Source organism: Homalodisca vitripennis, chromosome 4 (genome assembly GCF_021130785.1).
Source record: "Homalodisca vitripennis isolate AUS2020 chromosome 4, UT_GWSS_2.1, whole genome shotgun sequence".
In the NCBI taxonomy this organism is placed as follows: domain Eukaryota; kingdom Metazoa; phylum Arthropoda; class Insecta; order Hemiptera; family Cicadellidae; genus Homalodisca; species Homalodisca vitripennis.
The window spans coordinates 199,122,343-199,148,423 of NC_060210.1; the positions used below are offsets into that span (position 1 = coordinate 199,122,343).

Below are 26,081 nucleotides of genomic sequence, written 5' to 3' on the forward strand. Positions count from 1 at the left end.
CTATACAAAAGTATGAGTAGTTTGGTGTTGGCTATAAAATACTCATAACATGCACCAGCATTTGAGAAAACTAAAGTACCTGCGAAGATTCAATCCTATTACCAAATGCTAATAAGGAACCTTAAAAACAATCAAGAAATACAATAACTTTACAAAGAAAATAGTGTATAATTATCAAAAATATGCCAAACTGTGTTAAAAAGTCACATCCGTCGTTGATTGGTTAAAATTCGGCCAATCACGATTCAACTTCTCCTCAATGGACATCCGTGTAAGCGGATGTGTATTAATAGCAGTTTTAGTTTAACTGTTTTGACTGGAGACAGTTCACACAAAACTGAAATATTTCATTATTTTAGTACTGTTCGGATTCATACAAATATCGTATCTTCTGCTCGTTTTAAAATACTTTTTGAACAACGATAATTTTCCCGTCCGTTGGTTAGAAAAAACACAAATATAACTTGATATATGTTCGTAGGATAACTTATGTTTGAATCAGTATGTGCTGAAATTTTAGTATCAATTTTTATTCAAATACATTTTCAATGTGTACTAGGCTACCTTGGTAGTTTATAGGTAGCTCTCGAGACTCCTCAGATTTCCAGTTTTCTCTAGAATGTTCTGACCCAGTCTCTTACAGAATAAAGAATACAGACTGCAACCTTGCTTCAAGTTTTTTCCCCAATTAGAGTGACTAAGTCAGGATTGAATTCAATGAATTCATTTTCAGATCAAACTTTAATGTAAAACATAAACCGGCGAGTGAACACACTTTAATATTCCTTACAGTGCCTGCAGTTAATTATGGTCTCTATGAAGAAATCAATTTGTCTTTTCCAATAAAACATTTGTCGAATATTACAGTTGGCGAGAGTGTGGGATCAGGGGATGATATGGATGATCCCAGTGAACCAGAGACTGACGAAATCGCTACCCTCGTGTGAAGGAAACAGGATTTTTCAGGACATTTACCATCGTTCAGTGATACAAAAAATCAGTAACACTACGTTTCGACATCTGCAATCTGATCTCTTCTTCAGGTAAATAACTATCCTAACACATAATTACAAACTAGGATAAAATAAACAAATCAGAGCGTTGTGACATGCGTAAGTCAGGAATCACAACCACCATGTTGTGTGTCAACTTCACTAACTCTAAAACGTGCACTTAATAAAAAACTAAACACAACACTAATTACTAAAACTGAAATACATCATACAGGTCACAATAGATCTGCATTCGTTAACCAACCACTTACGACTCTTTCGTAGGTTGATTCGTTGTCAAAAACAAACTTTAAACAAAGAGTTACCCTCATGATGCAGAAAGCATATTGGTAAGATAAGAAGATGTAATATCATCAATCCTCCATAGCTGTTACAGTTGATAGTTACAATTGTACAAAGAGGGCATTTTTGTAATGTTTGCTTTGTGTTAGTGCTAGCTCAGCCGACATGGACATCACTCCGGATGACGGGGACATCTGCTTGGTAAGATACTCCTTCAAGTTCGGTGCTGGCAGTCCGCAAGACAGAGCGGAAGACAGTAGAGCTGCCTGACCTAGTGCAGCAGCAGCAGTAGTGGTCGTGGTCGCCGTAGTGTACAACCGTGTCTCTGTGCGGACACACGCACACGAACTTGTCTCCGACCTCACAAACAACAGTGAGTAGTACTGTAGTAGTAAGGGGTTGGATTAATGAGAGGAAATGTGGTTTAAAAAATGTATAAAACCATTTCCTTTTTGACAACTACTTAGTTGATTTTCATATCACACTACAATGATCTGTCTGTGCTTTTTTCTAAAACTAGGTTATTTCGGAAATAAAAAAAAAATAATACCTTTTCTATTTACAAAATGACACATTTGGAAAAATAACGTTTTCAATTATGCGTTCATATTAGTTATATTTCTAATATTTGTTTTGTTAGAAATAATGTGAATAGTATGTAATAATATTTATAGGTAGCATACATTGAAAATATATTTCAATAAGACCTGATACTAAAATCTCAGCACATGCTGGATTCAAACACAAGATATCTTGCGAAAATAGCATATCACGTTATATTTGTGTTATATGTAAACGGGCGGGAAAATTAATGTTTGTGTGTGTGTGTGTGTGTGTGTGTGTGTGTGTGTGTGTGTGTGTGTGTGTGTGTGTGTGTGTGTGTGCGCGCGCGCGTGTGTGTGTGTGCCAAACATGTCACAGTTAAGAGATATCAGTTGTTTGTTGCTCCCGGTTTGTGCGGACATGTCTGTAAGCGGCCGTGTTCGCTTATGCGTTGACGGATTTCGTTAGAAAAAGTTCCGTTTGAATTGTTATAAAAATTATGAAAAAGTTTGTATCGAATTCGCCTAAAATGCTCTTGAATGACGGGATCGCAACATTTCAATCAGTTCTAAAAAGTTGCTGTTAGGTTGTATATTTTGCTGTTTGATCCTCTGAATGTAATGTTGTGTTCTGTGAAATATTTATTAACATTGACAAATCCTTTAAGAACCTCACGCCAGTGCTTTTTTCTTTAGTTATTAGTTCCCTGTGCTTCGTGTCGATTGTTAAAGCTTTGTTTGAACGCATTTCACATTTCTTCCACTTTCTATCGTTCTCTCGTGGTATTCAAGTCCTCTGCACAGAATGATGTGCCCAATCACTACAACGTTCGCAAGATGATTGAGACCCAGTGTTGTTACCGAATAGCTTACAGCAAAAACAAAACGCATTGTCGCTAGTTTTACTGAATACAAGCCATTGCCTATGCACTTCTTCTCTGTTGCCCATGACTCTTTTGTAATACTTAGCTGAAAATGTATTTTCTGAAGTTGTAGAAAAACTAAAATTACTTACTTGCAAAGGGTATTTTTGAACGATTTCATCAAATTTGGAAGTTGAAAACGAAATAAGCCAAACACCTGGATCGTTAATGTCAAAAACGATCTCTTTAGCTTCAGTAGAAACTAAAAGGTTTTGAGGATCAGATGCTGAAGGGTTATTAGACGGCAAAGTTCTATATTACTTGTACTTGGAATAGATTGCTCTACCAGTATTTCAATTTTCTTACCCTCGAGACTCAAGCCCTCAAGATAAGCTGATCCTCCATCTTGAAGTTCAGCTCTTTATTGTTTTAAATATTTTACTAGCGCGCCCTGTTGTGATTCTAGCGGCACTGGATGTCTATCAAAGGATAAAACGTTTGCTGCTCCCAGCTTGTGCAAGCCTACCTTGAAAGTGGGCGTACTCGCTTATGCTTTGACGGATTTCGTTAAAACAAGTACCATTGGAATTCCAATAAAAATTATTTGTATCTAGTAAATCTTTTAAAACCATACTGTTTTTTTCCTTATTTGAGTTTAAACATTTTCAACAGACGCCGTTTTGTTATTATTAAAGAAAACAAATACCTATTGGATCGATGGAACGATTTTTATAAATTTAATTTCAATACTAATTCTCAACCCTCTCAATTCTAAATTTTTCGCATATTCAAACTGACACACAAATACAGAAATTTGACTTCATCATAAACCCGTCGAATCTTTCTTCAACCGCCCAAATAATTAAACTTCGTAGGGACTAATTTACGTCTGAATGGTACAAACTAAGAGGTATATTCACAATGTATTGTAACATTCCCTTATACATCTTACGTAACACGGTAAACCCTAGAGTTGTGGTTGTGGTTGTGTTGAGTTGTGGTTGTGGGTTGTGTTGAGTTGTGGTTGTGGTTGTGTTGAGTTGTGGTTGTGTGGTTCACACATAAACACAGATTAATATTTACGGTTATGTATAATGTAAAAAGACAATTAAATTATCCGTATATATGGCTATAAAGCAGCGTTTTACACTAGATAGCAGTAGAAATAGCAAAACAAAGACACAGGACAATGACGGACTTAAACAAACACAATTATTGTTTTTATAAACAAATACTATTTGCCTAATCAATTCTATGTCGACTTTTTTGACGGGAGTTAAGGTTGCTATGTGTTACAAAATTGATCCACGTTATCAGTTATCAGCGAATGGAGGGCCTGTGGCAGTGGAGGAAATGTATAAATAACTATAAATGTATTATGTTTCTAGAAATAAAAATTAATAAACTATTTATTAGTCTTTGGTCTATACGAGTAAAGCACGATGTTAACAGAAACTTACGGCTATTCTGAGTCAAAGTCTACGCGTCTCTGAATAAACTATTCTTTTGTATTCAAAAGCCTTTCAATACTTGTAACGAAGTAACTAATAGGCTACAATTGAAATTAACATCAGAACGACTTCGCTCGTACAGGTTTAAAGAGAGAGTCTCTGGGCTACTTTTAAGTACAGTTTTGAATAAGGAACATTTATACCTGCCACATGTAACTCTTCATATCGAAAAGTATGAGCGGTTTTGTAAACCTATACTAACATATCTGAATACAGTAGAGTTTCGAGTTTATAATCTAATACAGCTGAATCAGTGAAGCTTCGCGTTTACACTGTTGTATAGGCGAATACAATGGACATTTTTTATACTCTTGTATAGGTGAATACAGTCAAGCTTCACGTTTATACTCTTGTATAGGGGAATACAGTGAAGCTTCGCGTTTATACTATTGCATAGGTGAGTAAAGTCAAGCTTCGCGTTTATATACTTGTATAAGTGAATACAGTGAAGCTTCGTGTTTATACTCTTGTATAAGTGAATACAGTGAAGCTTCGTGTTTATATACTTGTATAAGTGAATACAGTGAAGCTTCGCGTTTATATACTTGTATAAGTGAATACAGTGAAGCTTCGCGTTTATACTCTTGTATATGGGAATACAGTGAAGCTTCGTGTTTATACTCTTGTATAGGTGAATACAGTCAAGCTTCACGTTTATACTCTTGTATAGGGGAATACAGTGAAGCTTCGCGTTTATACTCTTGCATAGGTGAGTAAAGTCAAGCTTCGCGTTTATATACTTGTATAAGGGGAATACAGTGAAGCTTCGTGTTTATACTCTTGTATAGGTGAATACAGTCAAGCTTCACGTTTATACTCTTGTATAGGGGAATACAGTGAAGCTTCGTGTTTATACTATTGCATAGGTGAGTAAAGTCAAGCTTCGCGTTTATATACTTGTATAAGTGAATACAGTGAAGCTTCGTGTTTATACTCTTGCGTATAAGTGAATACAGTGAAGCTTCGTGTTTATATACTTGTATAAGTGAATACAGTGAAGCTTCGCGTTTATATACTTGCGTATAAGTGAATACAGTGAAGCTTCGCGTTTATACTCTTGTATATGGGAATACAGTGAAGCTTCGTGTTTATATACTTGTATAAGTGAATACAGTGAAACTTTGCGTTTATATACTTGTATAAGTGAATACAGTGAAGCTTCGCGTTTATACTCTTGTATATGGGAATACAGTGAAGCTTCGTGTTTATACTCTAGCATATGCGAATAAAGTGAAGCTTCGTGTTTATACTATTGCATAGGTGAGTACAAGTTAAGCTTCGTGTTTGTACTCTAGCATAGGTGAATACAGTGAAGTTTCGTGTTTATACTCTAGCATAGGTGAATGCAGCGAAGCTTCGTGTTTATACTCTAGCATAGGTGAATACAGTGAAGCTTCGTGTTTATATTCTAGCATAGGTGAGTAAAGTCAAGCTTCTTGTTTATACTCTAGCATAGGTGAATACAGTGAAGCTTCGTGTTTATATTCTAGCATAGGTGAGTAAAGTCAAGCTTCTTGTTTATACTCTAGCATAGGTGAATACAGTGAAGCTTCGTGTTTATACTCTAGCATAGGTGAATACAGTGAAGTTTCGTGTTTATACTCTAGCATAGGTGAATGCAGCGAAGCTTCGTGTTTATACTCTAGCATATGCGAATAAAGTGAAGCTTCGTGTTTATATTCTAGCATAGGTGAGTAAAGTCAAGCTTCGTGTTTATACTCTAGCATAGGTGAATACAGTGAAGCTTCGTGTTTATACTCTAGCATAGGTGAATACAGTGAAGCTTCGTGTTTATACTCTTGTATAGGGGAATACAGTCAAGCATCGCGTGTATATTCTTGCATAGGTGAATACAGTGAAGTCTCTAGTTTATACTATTGAATAGGTGAGTAAAGTCAAGCTTCGTGTTTATACTTTTGCATACGTGAATACAGTGTAGCTTTAAGTTCATACTCTTGTATAGGGTAATACAGTCAAGCTTCGTTTTTATACTCTTGCATAGGTGAATACAGTGAAGCTTCGCGTTTATACTATTGTATAGGTGATTACAGTGGAGCTTTAAGTTTATACTCTTATATTCTTTATACTTATACTGGCAAGAACCAGTGATGCATATCCGCTTATAAATGCGAATGGAGGGAAGTTATAGTTCGATAATTAGAACTCTTTTAATATCCTCTCATTTCGACCCCCATACGATCGATTGTATTCTTAAGGAAATTACTCTTTCGATTTCACAAGAAGTATGGTGTCAACTAAGTCGGGTACGTAACTCACAAGCTGCCGATGGTTTGTAAATTTGGCATTTCCTACCAAAGAATATTTTTAGTGCAGACAGTTACCAAGAACCCACTTCAATATTATGGCATTTATATTCCTGCCAGAAGATCGATCTGTCTGGATGACTCTTGTGAACCATAATAGTTTACGACATCAAATAATATTGTCAATATTTTTATATAAGTAGTAACAGGTAGGAAGAAGAATCATAAACAATTAATAGGAAGATTACCGGCATTTAATATCCGTTTTAATTTACCTTACTTTCACTTGAGAGTGGAAGGGGTGAGTAACAAGAGTAATAGACTCCAAGTATTATGGTCTTTCTAGTTCTATAGTAAAGCTCAAAGTTTTACGTGAGAAACATCTGGTCGTAATAATTTTAGGTTCCTCCAAATGCTGACTTCAATTCGCTAGGAGAAGCAAATCTACTTTGATATTGCGCATTCTACATTGCGCCTAGTGATATTGTCCGATCTTTCTATTTTTTGTTTGTTTGAGAAAATGATTTCTTTAAAAAATGATTTTAAAAGTTAGACCTTATTCGTGTCCTTTTTTCATGCATCTTCATGGCGAATGGTCTGGGCATGCCTGTCATGCGAAATTTTCATTGGAAATATGAAAAGGTAAGATTCATACTTGTATTAATGAATTGTTAAATTTATCAAGATCCGAACTGCTTGCCCAATGAACCAAGTAAGCTTGTTAGTTAGGGAACGCCCTGTATTTGAACAATTTTTCCTATTCCGAATTTCCAAAAGCTCGTTTGTATATACGTGTTTTCCATAAAAATCTGACGACTTCTGGAAACCAATGCTGCGTTATCTTAGTGCAGAAAGCGCTTTGGTAGGATAAGGTGAACTGACTTTATAATTGGACTGGCAGCTTTTTCGAGATTCCCGATGAGTCTTTTGTAAACCAACCTTGGCAACAGACCAGTCTTTTGGACGAGTATCCTTTGCAAAATTTACTCGATTAAGTGTGAAAGATAACCGTTCCTTGATATCTAGCCTGAAATTTATCATACCCTATAACTCAAATAATTTTAAATACTTTCGGCGGATTTAAAACGCTTCCTTCTACGCCTATAGCATTTTACTTGCTTAAGAGAAAACTGTCCCAACCCATTTGTAAATTTTTTGGCCTCTCCGAGAATCGAACCAGTGACCTTCTGGTTAGAGCTGCAGTCTTCCCCTTAGGCAATTGGAAAGGTTAACGTTGTCCTAACCATGTTTCAACTGGTCCCTCGCATTTTATTTTATTTTTTACTCTCTTCTTTTTATCGGGGTTTTTCAACCTTATTACGTATGAATGTTTAGTATCATACAATACTAGACATAGTGGCTAAAACTCGTAAAAACTTTACTCTTAAATTAGTCGTATAAATATATGTCGAATGTTTAGTTTTGGATTAAGAAAATGTTGGTTGACTAAAAAAATATTTTTTTTATCCCACATTTCGTACATTTTAAAATATTCAGCTACATGTTATGTTATTAACTCCACATTACAGGATTATCTTTATATTAGTATAATGAATGGACAACTAAAACCTTTTTTTAAATTATTTTATATCCTGACACGTGTTTCGGTATTCAACCATCATCAGTGTACTTAACCTCTAAATAAATAATAAACAACTAAATATACACATATTGTGGACCATTTAAACAAATGTTAAATTTGTATGACACAGTATTAATTTTGATTAGTATTCTGTATTTAATCTTTTAATTTTTTCAAAAATTTGGTTTATCTTATTTTTTAGATTCCTATTTAAAATTTGATGAGGATCTTTATTACAATTTAGATAGATATGCAATTCTTTTGTGATTAATGTTTCTCCTTTCCTTTCGATATCTTAAATTTCCATTTTCTTTTCAATATTTGTGTAGTTATGGTCAGTTTCTAATGAATGTTATTTGTAGATGTAGATTGTAGATTGTTATGTTAATGTAGACATGTTACTTGTTTTCAAAGCTTGTACGCGTATATGTTCTTTAAACCTTCTATTAAAATTTCTGCCAGTGTGTCCAATATAAATTTAACATCTGTTTAAATGGTCCACATGTGTATATTTAGTTGTTTATTATGTCTTCCTCCGTAGACTAATGGTTATAGTCTTAGCTCTCTAACCTCTCGGGTTCAAATCCCGGGGAGGTCCAATCATGTACTTTGACAATAAAAGCCAGTGAACATCGAAGCCGGCATACCTTAGACGTTGAGGCTTAAATGACACAAAAATAGTTGTTTATTATTTATTTAGAGGTTTTGTTTACACTGGTGATGGTTGAATACCGAAACACGTATCTGGAAATAAATTAATTAACAAAAGGGTTTAGGTTGACTATTCATTATACTAATTCAGCTACATTATTTGAATTCAGCGTATAAATTACTATAAAAGGTCTCATTCTATCAAAATTTAATTGCAAAAAAAGGTTTTGCAGACCGCGTGGTAATTAATGTAATTGCACAGTGCGATAGGACACGACTAACGCGCGCTCTGCCGGGTGTTGAATCAGGCGCATTGAATCAGACATGCTGAAGAAAGGACGTTGCGATATAACGATTGCGTCCTAATTAGAGCCCTCCAGTACAGTGACGTTCTAATGATTTCCTTTTTGAATGTCAATGTCCTGATCATTCATTTTAGTTCAGGGTTCCCAGATTAAACACAAGGACGGTTGTGTTGATATTCTGATGGCGAGCAAAAACTAATATGAATGCGGCTAACTCAAGATGAGCAAAAATTCGGCAATCAACTAGTGGCGTTTTTTGTTCGGATTTCAGGAGTTTTTCCTGAAGTGTTCACACCCTGGAATGCGACTTGCGGTGATTAAATCGCGAAGAGGACGTGGTGACAAAGGATTTAATCTGAGTAGACCTTGAGGGCGATTTGACATAAGTACCTTTGTCCGGCCTAAATTAAAGCGATAACGTCGTGAGTGACAAACGTTAAGACACGATAATTGCGGCCGTGAGTAGTCCTGGCGTCGCTGTACCTTCTCGGTTTGTGACAAGTCGGGACACAATAATCTTAAGGTCCCTCTACGTTAATAACACAATAGAGCAATAGTACATACAACTATAGACTTGACCTTTTGCAAGCAATCTGAACAAAGCCTGTTACATTTACAAGGGTACAATATTTTTGTCAGTTGTTCATGTAAGGTGTTCACTCTTGTTTAAAGCATCTAGTCAACTGAGTAGAAAGTTAAAAGTTTAGACAAGCACGTCGAGATTCTTTTGAAATTGTGGTTTGTCACTGTCATACAAAATTATTGAAAGGTTCAGAACTGTGGCACCAAATTAGGTGTTGCCTGATCTGATCTAGGAACTTAAACAGAGTAGACAATACGTTTGTTAAACACTGCTATTTTTTATTGTTTAAGATTGGGTAATGAATATGAAAAAAGAGTAAACTAATTTTTAATAATAGCATTTTTAATGAACTAACATATCTTCAGCAGCGTATGCATATATCCGTCATGAGTTTCATCATTATGTAAATGGTCATTAATTTCTAAAATTTTTGTGGTAAAAATTCTTTAATTACTATATTTTGTAGTAATTTTTTTTAAATTTTGGGTAACCCCTGACCAACTCTACTTATTTCCTTACATATAATTTAAAAGAGGGATACATTCTGCAACCTAAGCCTCAACAAAGACACAATTTTTATTTTTTATTGAAGGATTATTTTGAAATTTCTAGTTTGTTTCTCGTATGTTTTGGTTCATATGGATGTTTTACTCTTTTAAATGTATTTATTCATACACAGTGCATTATTTTTAGTCATCGACATTTTTTGATACTATAAACACAATCATGTATCCCAATGTCCATGTATTGATATATTTCTTTGCAGTAAAATAATGGAAAAGAATATGAAACTAACCATAACACCACTTTTAGAACTCTTACGTTTTACTAGTATTTTACGTTTTAAGTAAGGAGAAAATAATTTTCCTACCTTATGAATTCATTTTCTAAATTAAGTCAATGAAGGTTAATGGGTTCTGTTCTGAACGAAGGTTCGTTTCTCTGGTCAATGACAAGGCATTAGCTACGTTCAGCTGTAAATTGTTAATAACAGTAATAAAAACATTATCAAGTGATCGTGGAGTTATGGCGCGTGTGCAAGAGATAGTCACGACTCTGTACCGGCAGCTGTTGGCAAACCCCAACAAAAGGCACCTGCCTTTCACTTCTAGAGGTCGGTCTTTCTGCGTTCCTTACCTGCCCTTGAAAACATTGAAACAAAGAACAAGAAAACAAAGCAGTTTGTTGAAAGAGCGACATCTATTTATTGCAGGAATAATTGCGTATTGAGGAATCTGTGGACGGAAATAGACAACGTTAATTTACTTGGCATTCAAATACGAGCAGATCCATTTACTACGCATAACGTAGCTACGGTAGGAAGGGTTGAGTCAATTGAATTTAGAGTTTAGCTCCAGTTCACCTTCCTTTTATTGTAGCGTCTGGTATCTGACACTGTCTCAGACTTGACTCCTGGAATCTGGAGTTTGTTCTTCTCATGACTGTTGGTGTACCTTAAGGTGTTTGCTTAATTTTTTTTAACTCACACCTTTTTAGTAGTTGTCAATGTTTACTTTAGATGGTCATCGCTCTGTTTTGTTGAATTGTCTTTAAACTTTAAACGTAGTGTTAAATTCATAACAATGTCCAGAATCTTGTTATCATAAGTCCTTTGAACTTAAATTTGCTGTTGACATTTCGAAACTGTTCCTTAATTTCATGTTTATTAATATCTGACAACTACATGCCAACGACATTAAATCCAATTTAGTAAGCTATGCTATGATGTAGAAAGATTCAAAATTTCCTCCGATGTTTTTTTGCACGATTTATGAAATTTTTAATTTGTAGTGTCCTTTGTGTTAATGCTTTGATTTCCCTATAGTTTGAGAAAAATTAATACCTGACACCATTCCGAATCTCCTGATTGTAGCAAAAATTTCAAAATGTGTCTGTAAGAGATTTCACCGTATAAAATAGGGGAGTAATTCCCATGAGCCTGTTTTATAAAAGAGAAACTGTTGTTTCTTTATCCAGCAGATTTAGTGTTCTGATGGCCATCTTGTCAATGTCCTGGCGGGAAAGGTTACAAATGGACATTTGAACGGCATTCCTGAACTGTATGGCAAGGCATGCGGAGTGTGGACCATTAATTTTCGTCAAGGCATTACGAACTTTCTTTATTTCCTGACCTCGACTCACTTTATCTCTCCTTCCATCTCTGTTCCCAAGCCTCGGACGTCCTCGCCAGATCGCAACGATGGACCCTCCCTCATCTCCTCCCACATGGAGACATGGAGGACGTTGCGGGCATTGGCTCCTATGTGCTAATCTGTCAGTTCAATCCATTTTAGCATTTTCCTATCGTTTGTTACGTATAGACAACCATAATAACAACCAATTATCATTTAAATGATTGATGTCTTGAGAGAAATTAGTTGTAAAAGGACTGATTTTATACAGTTCTGAACCTAGATTTTCGGGATGGTGTTGGTGAAGTAGCATATATCAGGATCTGGCAGTATGGGAACATGGACATGGCGTGTGTTGCCCTAATTACAACACTGCATCACACATTTTAACTAATTCCTTTCAAAGCTGCAGGAAACATTCTGGATCTAGTGGATCCGCGAGTAGCTTCCGCCACTGGGAAAGATTGACGGATTAGGGCAGGATAGTAACAGGTATCAGGGTAACAGAATATTGAACAGGACTTGAGGACCTTGAGGTCATCTGACAATTCAATCCGAATTAGCATTTCCCATAGGTTGTTGCATCCACATAGGAACAATAAACATGCAGCATTTCAGTCGATTGATCAAGTTCTGGACGGATTAACCAGAGGTATAAGGGAACAGAATCGTCATTCGACGAAGACCTACTTAACACCCAATCAGCAAGGAGATCGGCCTCGCTTTTAAAAATTCTGGAAATTACGTAATTATACAGCATTGAAGGTTACACAAAAATTAATTAAATTTTTAGAAAGGACTAAAGATTGATCTGAAGTTTGAACCGCCTGTTAGCTCCATTTTGAAATATATTATGCATGGTTTCAACATTTCTTAAATTCATTAGTTTTTTGCTAGGCTCATAATTTAACTCTAAATGATAGGTACTTTCTTTAAGTAGAAGCAATATTCAAGATTATTTTAACTATGCTGAATCTTATGTACAAATAAAGGATAGTTGGTGTACCTACTGTACCAATTAGTACCAATACATATGTTAAATTAGTTTTATATGGATATTTGCTGAGCGTTAGCGAAGCATTTTATTCGTGGGGCTGGAAAAATTAATTTATATCTATCTGTCGCTGTCAGCACGAATTTGTCGAAAACGAACTGACCTAGGAGAAACTCCAAGTTCAATTATGGTTACAACACTTGTTGAAACTATTAGACAAATTTCCTATTTTCCTTTCTTCATAGGGAGTACCTTAAAAATATAACTGGATAAAAAAAGAATCAACCAGTCGAAACCCGGTTTCACAACAATTGACCTTTTCAGCTGTAATTTTAAGCAATTCTGTGTGACTACAGTAGTAGCCTGGCTCGATTTCTTTGCTTCGACAACCACATTTCTTCTATATATAAAATAGTTGTACTGTTACGGTTTTTTATAATTTATGTGTGTTCTTATTATTGCCATGCTTATATCATGTTTGAAATTTATTTGCTTGTTTTATTTTCGTATACATCAATGTTATTAGTTGAATTGTTATTTATTACAGTATTCATGACTATTTCTACTATGTGTTACTCTCTTTAGTTGCTGTGTCTCCAAAACACAATAAAAGATCAAATAAGAGGTTTGTGCGTCACTATTTTAGTACTGTAATGTCAATTGCCTGTATTAATTTGTACACTGTAGAATAAAAAAAAACTGTAAAATATATTGTGTTAAATTAACTCCGCCGTTGACTAGGTAACATACCTTCTTCTAGATTCTTTGACACGAAGAAAGCGTGTGTACGAATTCCCCGCGGGACACAAACAGACGCTGGTCATGCTTCTAGGAAACATACCCCGAGGAGTCGCACAGTATACTCCCACAGCAGGAGGCGGTAAACAAATTACGGGCACAAAGCCGTGTGGAGCAACCAGACCTGCTCAAAGTGCAACCTTCGTAATGATTAACCGCAGAAGTATTGCACAATTAGTGCAGTAGGCTGATGCAAGATGTGCAGTAAATACTTTGTATTGAGATCACGATTAATGATTCGCAATGGAATTATTCGTGATTTGTGTTCATTTGCGAAAGAACCAAGTCAGAACTGTTGTGTCATGTTGGCTTCATCCTAATTCGTACAGTGAAGAAAGAAAACATGAGAAAGAGGCTAACAGAGAAGTCAAAAATTGCACACCGTTGTTGATCCGAAGACCATCTTATGAATTGGGATGAAGCCAACACAATACGTCTGGAGCCTCACTTCTTCAAAATGGATTTAATCGAGATATCATACATTAGTCAACCATCAGTTGAGATTATTCCGCTTTGGTTGCCAATTATGAAAAATGAATTAAAAAACCAAAATTATTAAACGGATTAGGTATTTGTAATAAACAAATGCGGAGTCACAGTATGGTTTTAAGAAGTTCATATAGTACGAACCAATAATAAAAACTGTTCCCTCCTTTTTTGCCGCCATCTTGTTTCTGCCGTGACGATTGCCATTTGCTATTGGCCTCTGGTCAGTAGCAGAAGGTTAGTCGGCTGATGCAGACCCATTGTGATCTGCATTTTGTCCAGTTTTAATAATTAGTGTTGTGTTTTGTTTTTATGAAGTGCATGTTTTAAACTTAGTGAAGTTGACACACAACATGGTGGTTGTGATTCCTGTAATAACGCTCTGGTATGATTTGTTTATTAAAAAATTTAATTATGTGTTAGGTTACCTAATTACCCGAAGAAGAGATCAGATTTCAGATCTCGAAACGTAGTGTTACTGTATATTTGTATCACTGAATGATGGCAAATATATGGAAAAAATTATGTTTCCTCACTGTAGAGAAAATGTGTTGCAATAATTACAAATAAATATTTAACACTAGTATTAGTATACGAAACAAAATAGCATAGGCATCTTGCATCTCAGTGAACAGTTATAAAGACCGAGTTTTAATTTCGAATCGGATGTTTTTATATTAACTACAAAAATATTGTCCGTTTCAATTTTATTCACTCATATAATACATTAATATAGGTGTGAAAAGAAGTACAAGTTTTCCAATCTTCTCGCAGTTCGTTTCAAGAATTAGAAGGTACCATTAAATTGAAAACATAACCCTGTTGTAATAGTGTCCTCCAAGGAGCATGACGACCGAAAGATCTGGAAGGAGGAGGAGTTCGCGGAGATGGCGATGGGGGGCTGTGGCCGCTGGCAGGTGACCATCCTCCTGCTCCTGTCGGTCATCAAGCTGCCAGTGGCCTGGACTCAACTGGGCATCGCGTTTCTGGCAGCCCCCGTCACCTTCCACTGTTCCGGCAGCAACCTGACCTGCACGACGGAGGCCGGAGATCCCTGCAACTCCTGGAGGTACGACCGTAGTGTCTTCCCAGAGACCATCATCTCAGAGGTAAGAAATCATAGAAATAATAGATAAGAGTCTGGTTTACTGGCGGCCATCCCGATTTTAGCCTTATTAGAACGATTCTAAACCCTTTTATGGCCTTATCTTTTGTGGTAGAACAATGGGAATACCCATGGGGAAATGGGTGTCTGATGTTTATGCAATCGTAGGTATTTAGAGTACGCCATACACTGTATGTATCTTCAGGTTTATCACGAGGCTGGTATGTATAATTTCAAGGCAAACTCCTTGAGCAAACCCAGACAAAGCTTAATCACTTGGTTTCCAAATCAAAATATACCAATGCAAGGATTACCAACTCAAAACCACTTATCCAATATTACAGATTTTTAAACCCTTCATGTTCCAATGGAACCCGGTGTGTTCGAGAAGTCAGCTGTTGATCAGATGGTGCTGATGATAAGAATCTTGATTAGCAACATCATCTTCAGCATCGCTACTGATAGGTATAAATACTAAACAATCCTTGACGTTCCAGTGGAAACTTGTGTGCTCCAGGAGTCAGTTGGTGAACACCACTAAAATGATGCTCATGATCGGCGGAATTCTGATTGGCAACATCATCTTCAGCATCGCTACTGATATGTATAATTGATAAACAATCCTTGCATGTGCCAGTAGAACCTGGTGTGCTCTAGGAGTCAGCCGATAGACACCACAAAAACGATGCTCATGACCGGCGGAATTCTGATTGGCAACATCATCTTCAGCATCGCTGCTGATATGTATAATTGATAAATAATCCTTGCATGTTCTTGTGGAACCTAATGTGCTCTAGGAGTCAGCCGGTGGACACCACAAAAACGATGCTCATGATCGGCGGAATTCTAATTGGCAACATCATCTTCAGTATCGCTGCTGATATGTATAATTGATAAACAATCCTTGCATGTTCTTGTGGAACCTAATGTGCTCTAGGAGTCAGCCGGTGGACACCACAAAAACGATGCTCATGATCGGCGGAATTCTGATTGGCAACATCATCTTCAGTATCGCTGCTGATATGTATAATTGATAAACAATCCTTGCATGTTCTTGTGGAACCTAATGTGCTCTAGGAGTCAGCCGGTGGACACCACAAAAGCGATGCTCATGATCGGCGGAATTCTGATTGGCAACATCATCTTCAGTATCGCTGCTGATATGTATAATTGATAAACAATCCTTGCATGTTCTTGTGGAACCTAATGTGCTCTAGGAGTCAGCCGGTGGACACCACAAAAACGATGCTCATGATCGGCGGAATTCTGATTGGCAACATCATCTTCAGCATCGCTGCTGATATGTATAATTGATAAATAATCCTTGCATGTTCTTGTGGAACCTAATGTGCTCTAGGAGTCAGCCGGTGGACACCACAAAAACGATGCTCATGATCGGCGGAATTCTAATTGGCAACATCATCTTCAGTATCGCTGCTGATATGTATAATTAATAAACAATCCTTGCATGTTCTAGTGGGACCTGGTGTGCTCCAGGAGTCAGCTGGTGAACATCACTCAGATGGTGCTCATGATCGGTCTTCTGATTGGCAACTTCGTCTTCAGCATCGCAGCGGACATGTAAGCATACTTGCACATTTTTTTTAAAGAAAGACCAATCCAATTTTCGTTTACACTATCTATCCTCATAGCCTCTTGCCAGTTTACGAAGATCATATTACACATAAAAACGGGGAGAGTCAGTAGAGAACAAGGTTGACAATATTAATTAAAGTAAAAGTAAAATCAGCATTATTTTATCTGGCGAAGTTGAGAAAGAAGTCTTCTCTATGTCGTAACCTTGATGATCAACAGCAGGTGACTTCCGAACCACCACCAATGGCCGGGCAGGCGGACTGCTTGCAAGGACAGGATCGATCAGCGGTCACCCATCCAAGCAGCAGCCACGCTCAATGTTGCTGGATTCGGTTATATCACAATAACCTCGTACCCACTGCACTGCACCACTGGAAAATGTACTATAGTCACAGAGAGAACTTGAACACGCATTATCAGTAACTCCTAAGTCCGACGTCTTAGACCGTGCAGCCATCGGCTCTCTCGTCCTCCACTGTGAGATTTCTGTATCCTCTCAAAGACTCTTGCAGTGGATTCTTCTTACTATTTTAATATAATTAACATCATTGGCTTTGGATGTCACAGCACAAATAAATTCTCGAGGAAGGTTGAGCAATTCTGTGATGAATTCAGAACTTGAAACCGTTCTGGAGTAATATTTACGTAACTCCGAAGACAGCCATCACAACAGATATCATATATTGTCTAGTGTTTAAGATCCATCATATTCAGTTAAATTTAAAATATTTCTTGATCGGTTCCAAATTTCGGAAATGTTCCTTTCACGATTAAATCTTCATGACACTCACTTTGGTTTGCTACATGACTGTATATCCATGACGCAGGTTTGGACGCAAGCTGCCTCTGGTGGTGAGCGGAGTTCTCCAGATGCTGACCGGATGCTGCGCCAGCTTCGCTCCCTGGTTCAGCGCTTTCCTGGTTCTCCGTTTCCTCCAAGCCGTGGCGACTGGAGGTGCAATGACGATCGGCTTTGTCATGTGTGAGTACCTCAAGTAGATTCATGTCAGATTTGGGAATGCCTCTTGAGCGTCTTTCTTAAACAAATGTTCTCCGCAGGTATGGAAATTCTAAGCGGCAAATGGAGAACTACTGTGACGACTCTGTCTCACATTCCCTTCAACATCGGCCACGAGATCATGGTACCCATCGCTTACTTCACCAGACACTGGCGACTGTTCCAGCTCGCTACCAGCCTGCCCTCAGCCCTCATCATCACCTATCTCTGGTCAGTATACCACACGCGACATGAGACAACGCTTTATAATCTGAGGACTAAATTATGTACACAATTTTTCATATATCAGTATAAGATACGAATAGTAGTTTATGAAGTGTACTAGCAAAATAAAATCTCACAATGCTTTTATGAACTACAGATTACGCTACACTTTTAGGAGATCCCGTAGATGAAAGATTAAAAACGACGTCGATGTACGTGGAAAGGTTTGGTATGATAAGGTTAAACCCTTAGTAAATATTTCAAAACAAAGTGTTATATTTAGAATGAGCTCTTAACCTCAATTTTTCGGAATTATTACGAAATTATTATTTGATGTTGTTGCATAAAGAAAATGTCGTATAGTTCTAGAAACTGTCTAGAAAAAGAGGGCAGGTTAAGAGAGTTTAAATTTATATATTTTGTATATAAATTAGTAACAATCCTAATTTATTAAGAGATACATTGCACATTTTCTTGTCTGGAGCTTTTACTATGGCTATGGAGTATATAGAATTAAATTAGATTAAGAGAAATTTAAAAATATAAATCATTATGGTAATCCCAAAGCCTAATCACACTTTTATCATTTTCTACATTTGAACACTCTCAACCCCTCTTGAGTATGGAAGGTTTACTTCTGGCTGATTTTAACCTTCCAGTTGAACCTACACTGGATACAACAAAGCGGATGTGCCACTGAGTACACTATGGATGTCCAGGAGCGGCACATCTAATCGTAGACGTCGTGGTATTGGGGTGCAAGGGTAGATCGATAGGTCTAGTCTACTGAGGGAGATTAGACCCCCACCACCTGTTGGAGGTGGTAGGGCTCTTTAACTGTTAAGGACCGTTGCTAGCCTACACATAAGGGCATGGCCCGCTTTGACTGGGGAGGCTGGCTTTTATTTTTTCCAAGGAGACATAACTGAGATTAATGCTCAAAATCGTTTCTCGTGGGTCTTGAAAGGAGGCGGCTCCTACCCCCAACCTTACATCCAGGATATCCAGTCACTTCTGAAGCAGCGCTAAGGTCCTTTTAGTCCTAAATGGAATTTCTCAGTTTCTTGTCCTAAGAGAGAGAAACAATACATATTAACAATAAATATCCATTGCCTTGTTGTTGCAGGTTGGTGCCGGAGAGTCCGCGCTGGCTTCTGGCAGTGGGTCGGCACAAGGAAGCTGTGGAGGTTCTCAGGCAGGCGGCAGCGAGCAACAACATCCAGATACCAGAAGATGTTTGTTTTTTAAAATCGGAGAAAGAGTTGGTACGCATTTACATTATAATCCGTCTGTTACGTCGTTCTGTCATATTAGTCATAAGACACGTGGTAATCTTTGCTTCGTTATAGTCCAGGAGCCTAGATCTAATTTGCATTGCTGAAGCACACAACTAATGTAGATGTTGAGTTTAGCTCCAGTTCACCTTCCTCTTAGTGAAGCATCTGGAATCTGAGGCTGTTACAGACTTTTTTGGGTCTGTCCAGACGAAGATTACTCCAGATTCCAGGATTCAAGTCTGTGACAATGTCATATTCCAAACACTGTACTAAGAAGAAGTGGAACTGATCCAAACTCAACATTCACATTGAATTAACCCTTCCCAACATAGCTCCGTTATGTGCACACAACCTAGTTATACTTGAAATCGACACAGACACGTTTTCGTAAGATAGAAATTGATCGTCATTCGTCCTAGTGTTGTTGGATGTCGAAATGGGAGGGCATAAAAAGGTTCAAAGTATCAAACAATGATTTTATTCTCAGATAATATTTGTATAAAACAATTAAAACCGACCGCCAGACACACAAATGATAGCTATACCACCGCCAGACACACAAATGATAGCTATACCACCGCCAGACACACAAATGATAGCTATACCACCGCCAGACACACAAATGATAGCTATACCACCGCCAGACACACAAATGATAGCTATACCACCGCCAGACACACAAATGATAGCTATACCACCGATAACTCAATAAAAAGAAAGAAAGTTGCCACTTTCACCCAAATAGTCGGTCTTCATAAGGTTAGCAGACGTTTAATTTACATTTATTTAGTTTCACATTCTTTTTTTTATATATATTCTAGTACAGACTGTAGCATGTAGAAATGTAGCATGTATTAAAACGCTTAGGCTAAAGAAATAAATAGATACTCTTGTTTAGTTTTCTTTACAATGCTCAGTAAACATTTTCTTTACATTTTAATTTTTATAGATAGTTATAATAATTTGGTTTAAATATAAAAAGTCAAAATATCAGTCAAAATGGGTGGTATATTATTCAAAGATGGTAAATGAAAATGTAAAATGTAAGGTTATAAGTATAGACTTAAGTTCACGTTTCAATGATGATATGCCAGCTAGTAGGTTGAACAGCACGATCTTCACTCAGGGGGCGGTTGATCGCTCAGGCTATTTATGGATACTGTAATAAATTTATGAAAGTTCATAAAATGGGGAAATGTTTAAAATTTCAGAAAATTAATTATTAAAAATTTGACAATGTCAAAAGTCAAATTTGGGTTAAACACTCAAATTTACTGACACAGTCCACTTTAATACAGTAACTGGTCTGAAAGTGTCACTTACTGACTGGTAATCAATAACAGATAACATGGCAAAATAGCTATTGGTATTCCCAGGAATTTCTGACGGACTTCGAGCAGACAAAACAAAACCTAAAAAACGATGTCAATCCTGGTTGTTGATATTTGTTGATTCTTGTAATAACTTGTTTATGATTTCGTATCGTAAGTTCTCAAAATAAGCAGTGAGTGAATGTTTTATCTGCCCTACAATAACTTTAAATGTAACTTAAACTGTGGGGATATTATAAAACAATTCAAACTTTAAGTGTCGAGCAAATTTGATAGAGTAACATTAGAGACCTCTTGCGCCATTCTTCTCCTTTTTATAATACCTTTAAAATGAGGTGTCACTTGCTATGGGTTCCTAATGAAAAATATTGACTTAGCCCCAAAATAACCCATTTGGGGGGGGGGGTGTCAAAATGGCCATACTTAAAAACTCCTCAGTTGGCCATATAAACATCCATAAAATAAATTACTCCGCCTATATTAATAAGAAAGTTGATAGGGAGAGGTGAGACTTTTAAGACATTCAGAATATCGGTTTGTTTACATGCGTGACGTTCCGTGATGTGAAACGAAAGCTTTTTCCCTCGTGCAAAACATACCTCCATAGCCTGCCAAAAGAAGCAGTCACTTCAATAATGTTGTTTTATATTTTTAAGTCCTTTTGTGAAGTTATATTCCTAACGATATCAATACTTTCTCGTGCCTTCCTTGACTCTGTTGACATTCAGTTGGTTTGTCAGATGGACATGGGAGAGAAGAAGCCCACCATCCTAGACTTGCTGCGGACTCCCAACATGCGGAAGAAGACACTCGCCATGTGCTTCAACTGGATGGCTCGTGGCCTATGTTTCCTTGACTCTGTTGACATTCAGTTGTGTTTTGTCAGATGGACATGGGAGAGAAGAAGCCCACCATCCTAGACTTGCTGCGGACTCCCAACATGCGGAAGAAGACACTCGCCATGTGCTTCAACTGGATGGCTTGTGGCCTATGTTTCCTCGGCCTAGCCCATTATGTCAGTACTGTCAATGGCAACATATTCATCAACGTGGCCATTGGAGGTACGTCTGCCGGAGTTGGCCTAACCGATCTGAACTTTAGTAATTAAAAATAAATTTGACTCTACTGAATAAAATTACTTTTTTTAGGGTGATTAAACGTATACTCTTACTGATTGGAATGCTTCCAACCAAATCTTATAACCTAACCTAACCTTTGTTTCTGACTGCAGAATTTGAAAAGACCTTATGGCCATGGAGAAGTAAAGCCAATACATCTGGATGGATGTGTCACATTCTTACCAGCTCAAAACACCTTATTCTACTTTCTTATTTCAATTTAGAATTGTCTATCCTCTTAAGGGTTTTCTACACAAGCATAATCTCAGGGTACTCACTGGTGCACTCTCAACCTTTCATCTTCTATCTTTTTCTGGAGGATGTTACGAACAAAACAACAAACTGCCTTCCAATTGTTGTAACTTCCAAGCATATGCACTAAAATATTGTTTGCTGGTCAACGAGGTTGCTCAAACATTCCTGTTCACTTCCCATTCAAACAGCGTTTAGTTTGCAGTATCGAGTCCACAACAGTACCAACAACCATTATCTATCAGATGAAATCTCTTTAGCTAATTGCTAAAGCTCCCATGTCCAGTTAAAAACTGGGTAATATAGAAAACCTAACCTAACATAACCTAACCTAACATAACCTAACCTAACATAACGTAACCTAACCTAACCTAACCTTACATAACCTAACCTAACCTAACCTAATCTAACCTGACCTTACATAACCTAACCTAATCCAACCTAACCTAATCTAACCTAACCTTACATAACCTAACCTAACCTTATATAACCTTACATAACCTAACCTAGTCTAATCTAACCTTACATAACCTAATGGATTTCTTATTCTTATAAAATCCTGATCACTTCTTGAATGTGTAGGAATGTTCGTGATTCCTGGGATGATAATCACTCTCTTCACACTGGACAGAGTTGGTCGTCGAGCCACCCTGGTAGGCGGAAATCTGCTAGCCTCTGTTTCTTGCTTTCTCATCATAGTTTTCCATGAAGGTAACTGTATCTCAATAAGAGCTTCTTCCGGTGTGTTAATTTGGCAACCTATACTTCTTACTAAATAACTTCATAAAGTTCCTTAAAAAGACTGTTTACGATAAATTAATCAAATATTTCTGTTCAGCTCCAGGAAAGTCCGACTTACCTCGAGTTGTACTGGTCAGTCTGGGGATTCTGGGAATGGGGATATCGTTCCCCACAGCGTACCTCTACTCCGGGGAACTGTTCCCCACCGTGGTCCGCAACTCCGGGATCGGCTCTTGTTCCATGTGCGCGAGGATCGGGTCCATGGTCGCTCCCTTCGCTGCATCATTGGTCAGTATCTTCATGCCCCAACTTTTCAACAACTTTGATGTCATTGCTAATTTTACTATTCTCAAACAGTATAATTGATAGAAGCTATTGTTGAGACGTTTATGAATGTTAATATAGGTTCGAGCAATATGTAAAACAAGAACTACATCTGTAAGGTTCAGGGAATAAATGGGCTACAAACTATTTCAAGAGACTCTGGAAAGTCGATGAATTTCATATTCTTCAATAACACGTCAGTGACCAATTGCTTATCAATTAGTGACAATAAATTTTTAGTAACACGTTTAAATCATGTTAAATTATATTTCAGCAACATATATAAGCTGAGACTAAAACTAATGTCAATTTACCCTTTTACTCCAGTGTCCATTTCAACATCTACATCCCAGTTCAAGTTAAATTGTTGTAGTGTCCACTCAAACTCAATGCTTAAGTAATTTAGCAGACTTCGATTAAGTTTTTATTTACAATAATTTTTTTTATCGTCCATTATTTCCTTATGAACTTACTGTTGTTAGTTGAAATCTAGTCCTCGAAGTAGTGATGGGTGAATTCTACTCCGATAGTCTTTTAGAAGTTTGAGATGATTTCAAACTATTCTATTCTCATCTCGGTAAAAATGATCAGAAAATGTGTGCGATACAGTAGTGTTATACGTAGTTTGTTAGAATCTGTTGTGATAGTACCAGTCATCAAGGATACGACGTGACTTTTCCTTGGATGTTTCCAGATTGAACATTGCCGCTATCAGACGGTCAATAGAATCAGGGCAATCACTTTTATAAAACAAATTTTCAAAGTATTCTACTAATACTATAGCAAACATAGAAGCCCTTTATGGGCTTTATTACCTCTATTAACCAATATTGAAGGAGGTATGAATTACAAAACCTTCTATTGCAAGAGTCCGAACCGTTAATCCAAAAATAAAGTTCCATAATCCAGGACTGTACTCTGTTTGTTTGGAAATTTGTTTATTATTCAATTTCTCGTTGCCATCATGGTTACCCATAAGACGAATATAAAAATGATATAACTTTATTTTTACCTTTTGACCCCAAAGTTGATAGCGTTCTTCCTTAGTCTATAGGAACTTTCTACCAAGAGTTATCGCCAGATGGACGCACAGACAACGACACGGTTTTAAGAAATTCCTATTGGTTTCTTAATACACTAGTAAACATAACATGCGTTTCACAACGCTCTGGTATGATTTGTTTATTTTAGCCTAGTTTGTACTTATGTGTTAGGTTATTTATTTACCTGAAGAAGAGATCAGATTGTAGATCTCGAAACGTAGTGTTACTGATTTTTTTGTATCACTGAACGATGGCAAATGTCCGGAAAATCCCTTTTCCTTCACCATCCTTCCATCGTCAAAAACAAACTTCAAACAAAGAATGGGTTTAAAGTTGTAAAATACAGTCCCCCCATAACAAAGCTATCAGCTGACACGAAAACAAATAAGTTTTACGTCTATTATGGATTTAATGTGATGAGGTACGAAATGTTTTTCTGCTGACTGTTGTATTACACTCAGGGAACTTACAACTCTGCCCTATCGCCCTTGACGTTCGGCACGGTACCTCTGGTGGCCGCCATCTTGACGGCTCTTCTGCTGCCGGAGACCAAGGGTTGCCAACTGCCCCAGACCCTCGAGGAAGGAGAACTTTTTGGCAGGTGAGTGTGAAATATCGTCACGAATTGATGAAAAATATCACACGATATTTTAATTTTAGAAGTTGGTATCTAATGAAATAAATAAAGTGTCGATCTCTTCTTCCATTCTACCAACTCGGATGATGGCTAAATATAAAGAATTGTATAACATGGAAAAAATTTGTAATGGAAAAGACATTTTTTATACTTCCACATTAAATATTTATTGAAAAAGCGCTTTCGCCGGTTAAGTCATCATCAGTTTGATATTGTTTACAAAAAAAACATATGTGTAAAATAGAATAAACATATTATAAAATAGAATAAAATTTAAAACTAACTGTAAAGACCATTAAAGACCATTTTCCATTAAAACCCACTCACTTCCACCAAGAATACAAAGCAGAAAATGGAAAACATTTATTTTATTAAATTGGTTATCTTTAAGTTTGTTTTACTTGTTGTATCGTACACTGATGATGGTCTTCTCACCAGAAACGAAATATTGGGGATTTGTGTTGGTTTGGGTGTGTGTTAAAGTTATTTAATCTCTATATAAAGCAGCCTAAATAACCGTGGTCAAATTATACGTACATTGTCATCCGTATTATAGATTTATTAAGAACAATTACATTTCTTTGCATTATTTTTTGTACCGAAACATGTCTATTTGAAAGATTTATTTCAACTCTCGAAAGTCGATCCGTGGAAATAAGATGTCTGTGAGTTTGCTACAGTCTTAAATTTGAAAATAAATCAATTCTTCTTTTGCATAGGAAGAAAGTGACACTAAACTAATGAGAAATACACGCAAGTACAAGTTGCAAAACATATTTCATTGGCGAGTCACTGGTTTTATTTAGTCAATAATGGGGTGAATTGAATATAACTGATCATTTCTGTACATTTTTATTGGTTGAAGTTTGAGTGTTGTTTTAATTTATTTGCTCATTTACAGTAAATCTACGGATAACGTACATAAAGAGAATGTTGGCGGATTCAGGAACGACGCCTTTCAAAGTGACATCCAGACCTGAACAAAATAACAATAAGTTAATTGTAGCGCTTTCTGCTCATCTGTTCAATCCACGATAGAAAAAGTAGCTCAAGTGTTAATGGAATTTTATTTAACTTCCAGATAAGATTTACTTTGAGCCAAAATAGACTTAAGAAATAGAATACACTATTCTATTAATTTTATTAGTATTAGGCGTGGAGACAAATAAATGTCAATAAATAAAAACGAAATTTCTCCGTCCAGTGATATAATGAAATAATAAATATTCTTGGTTACTAAAAGAAATGTTATTTTTGTACAACGAGAAATTTAAAATTTCAGTTATCTAAATGCATTATAAACAATAATAATGTGAATTTTTGTATCTAGCCAACGTAAAAAGAAGTGTTTAAATAATAAATATATTTATATATATCTTAATAAAAATCATATTTCATTGCCGTTAAAGTTAAAGATTTAGTGCTTACG

General features: G+C 36.7%; 1 protein-coding gene across 1 annotated transcript; it reads left to right on the forward strand.

Moving 5' to 3' along the window:
- The first annotated feature begins 1,556 nt into the window (after positions 1–1,556).
- LOC124360880 (organic cation transporter protein-like) lies at positions 1,557–25,641 on the forward strand. Its single transcript, XM_046814856.1, is given in 12 exon segments — positions 1,557–1,668; positions 14,838–15,115; positions 16,589–16,692; positions 17,535–17,689; positions 17,767–17,935; positions 19,056–19,194; positions 21,278–21,436; positions 21,439–21,598; positions 22,490–22,618; positions 22,746–22,936; positions 24,477–24,616; positions 25,554–25,641. Coding segments are annotated over 12 exon segments (1,704 nt in total). The 5' UTR covers positions 1,557–1,667; the 3' UTR covers positions 25,633–25,641.
- The last annotated feature ends 440 nt before the right edge of the window (positions 25,642–26,081 follow it).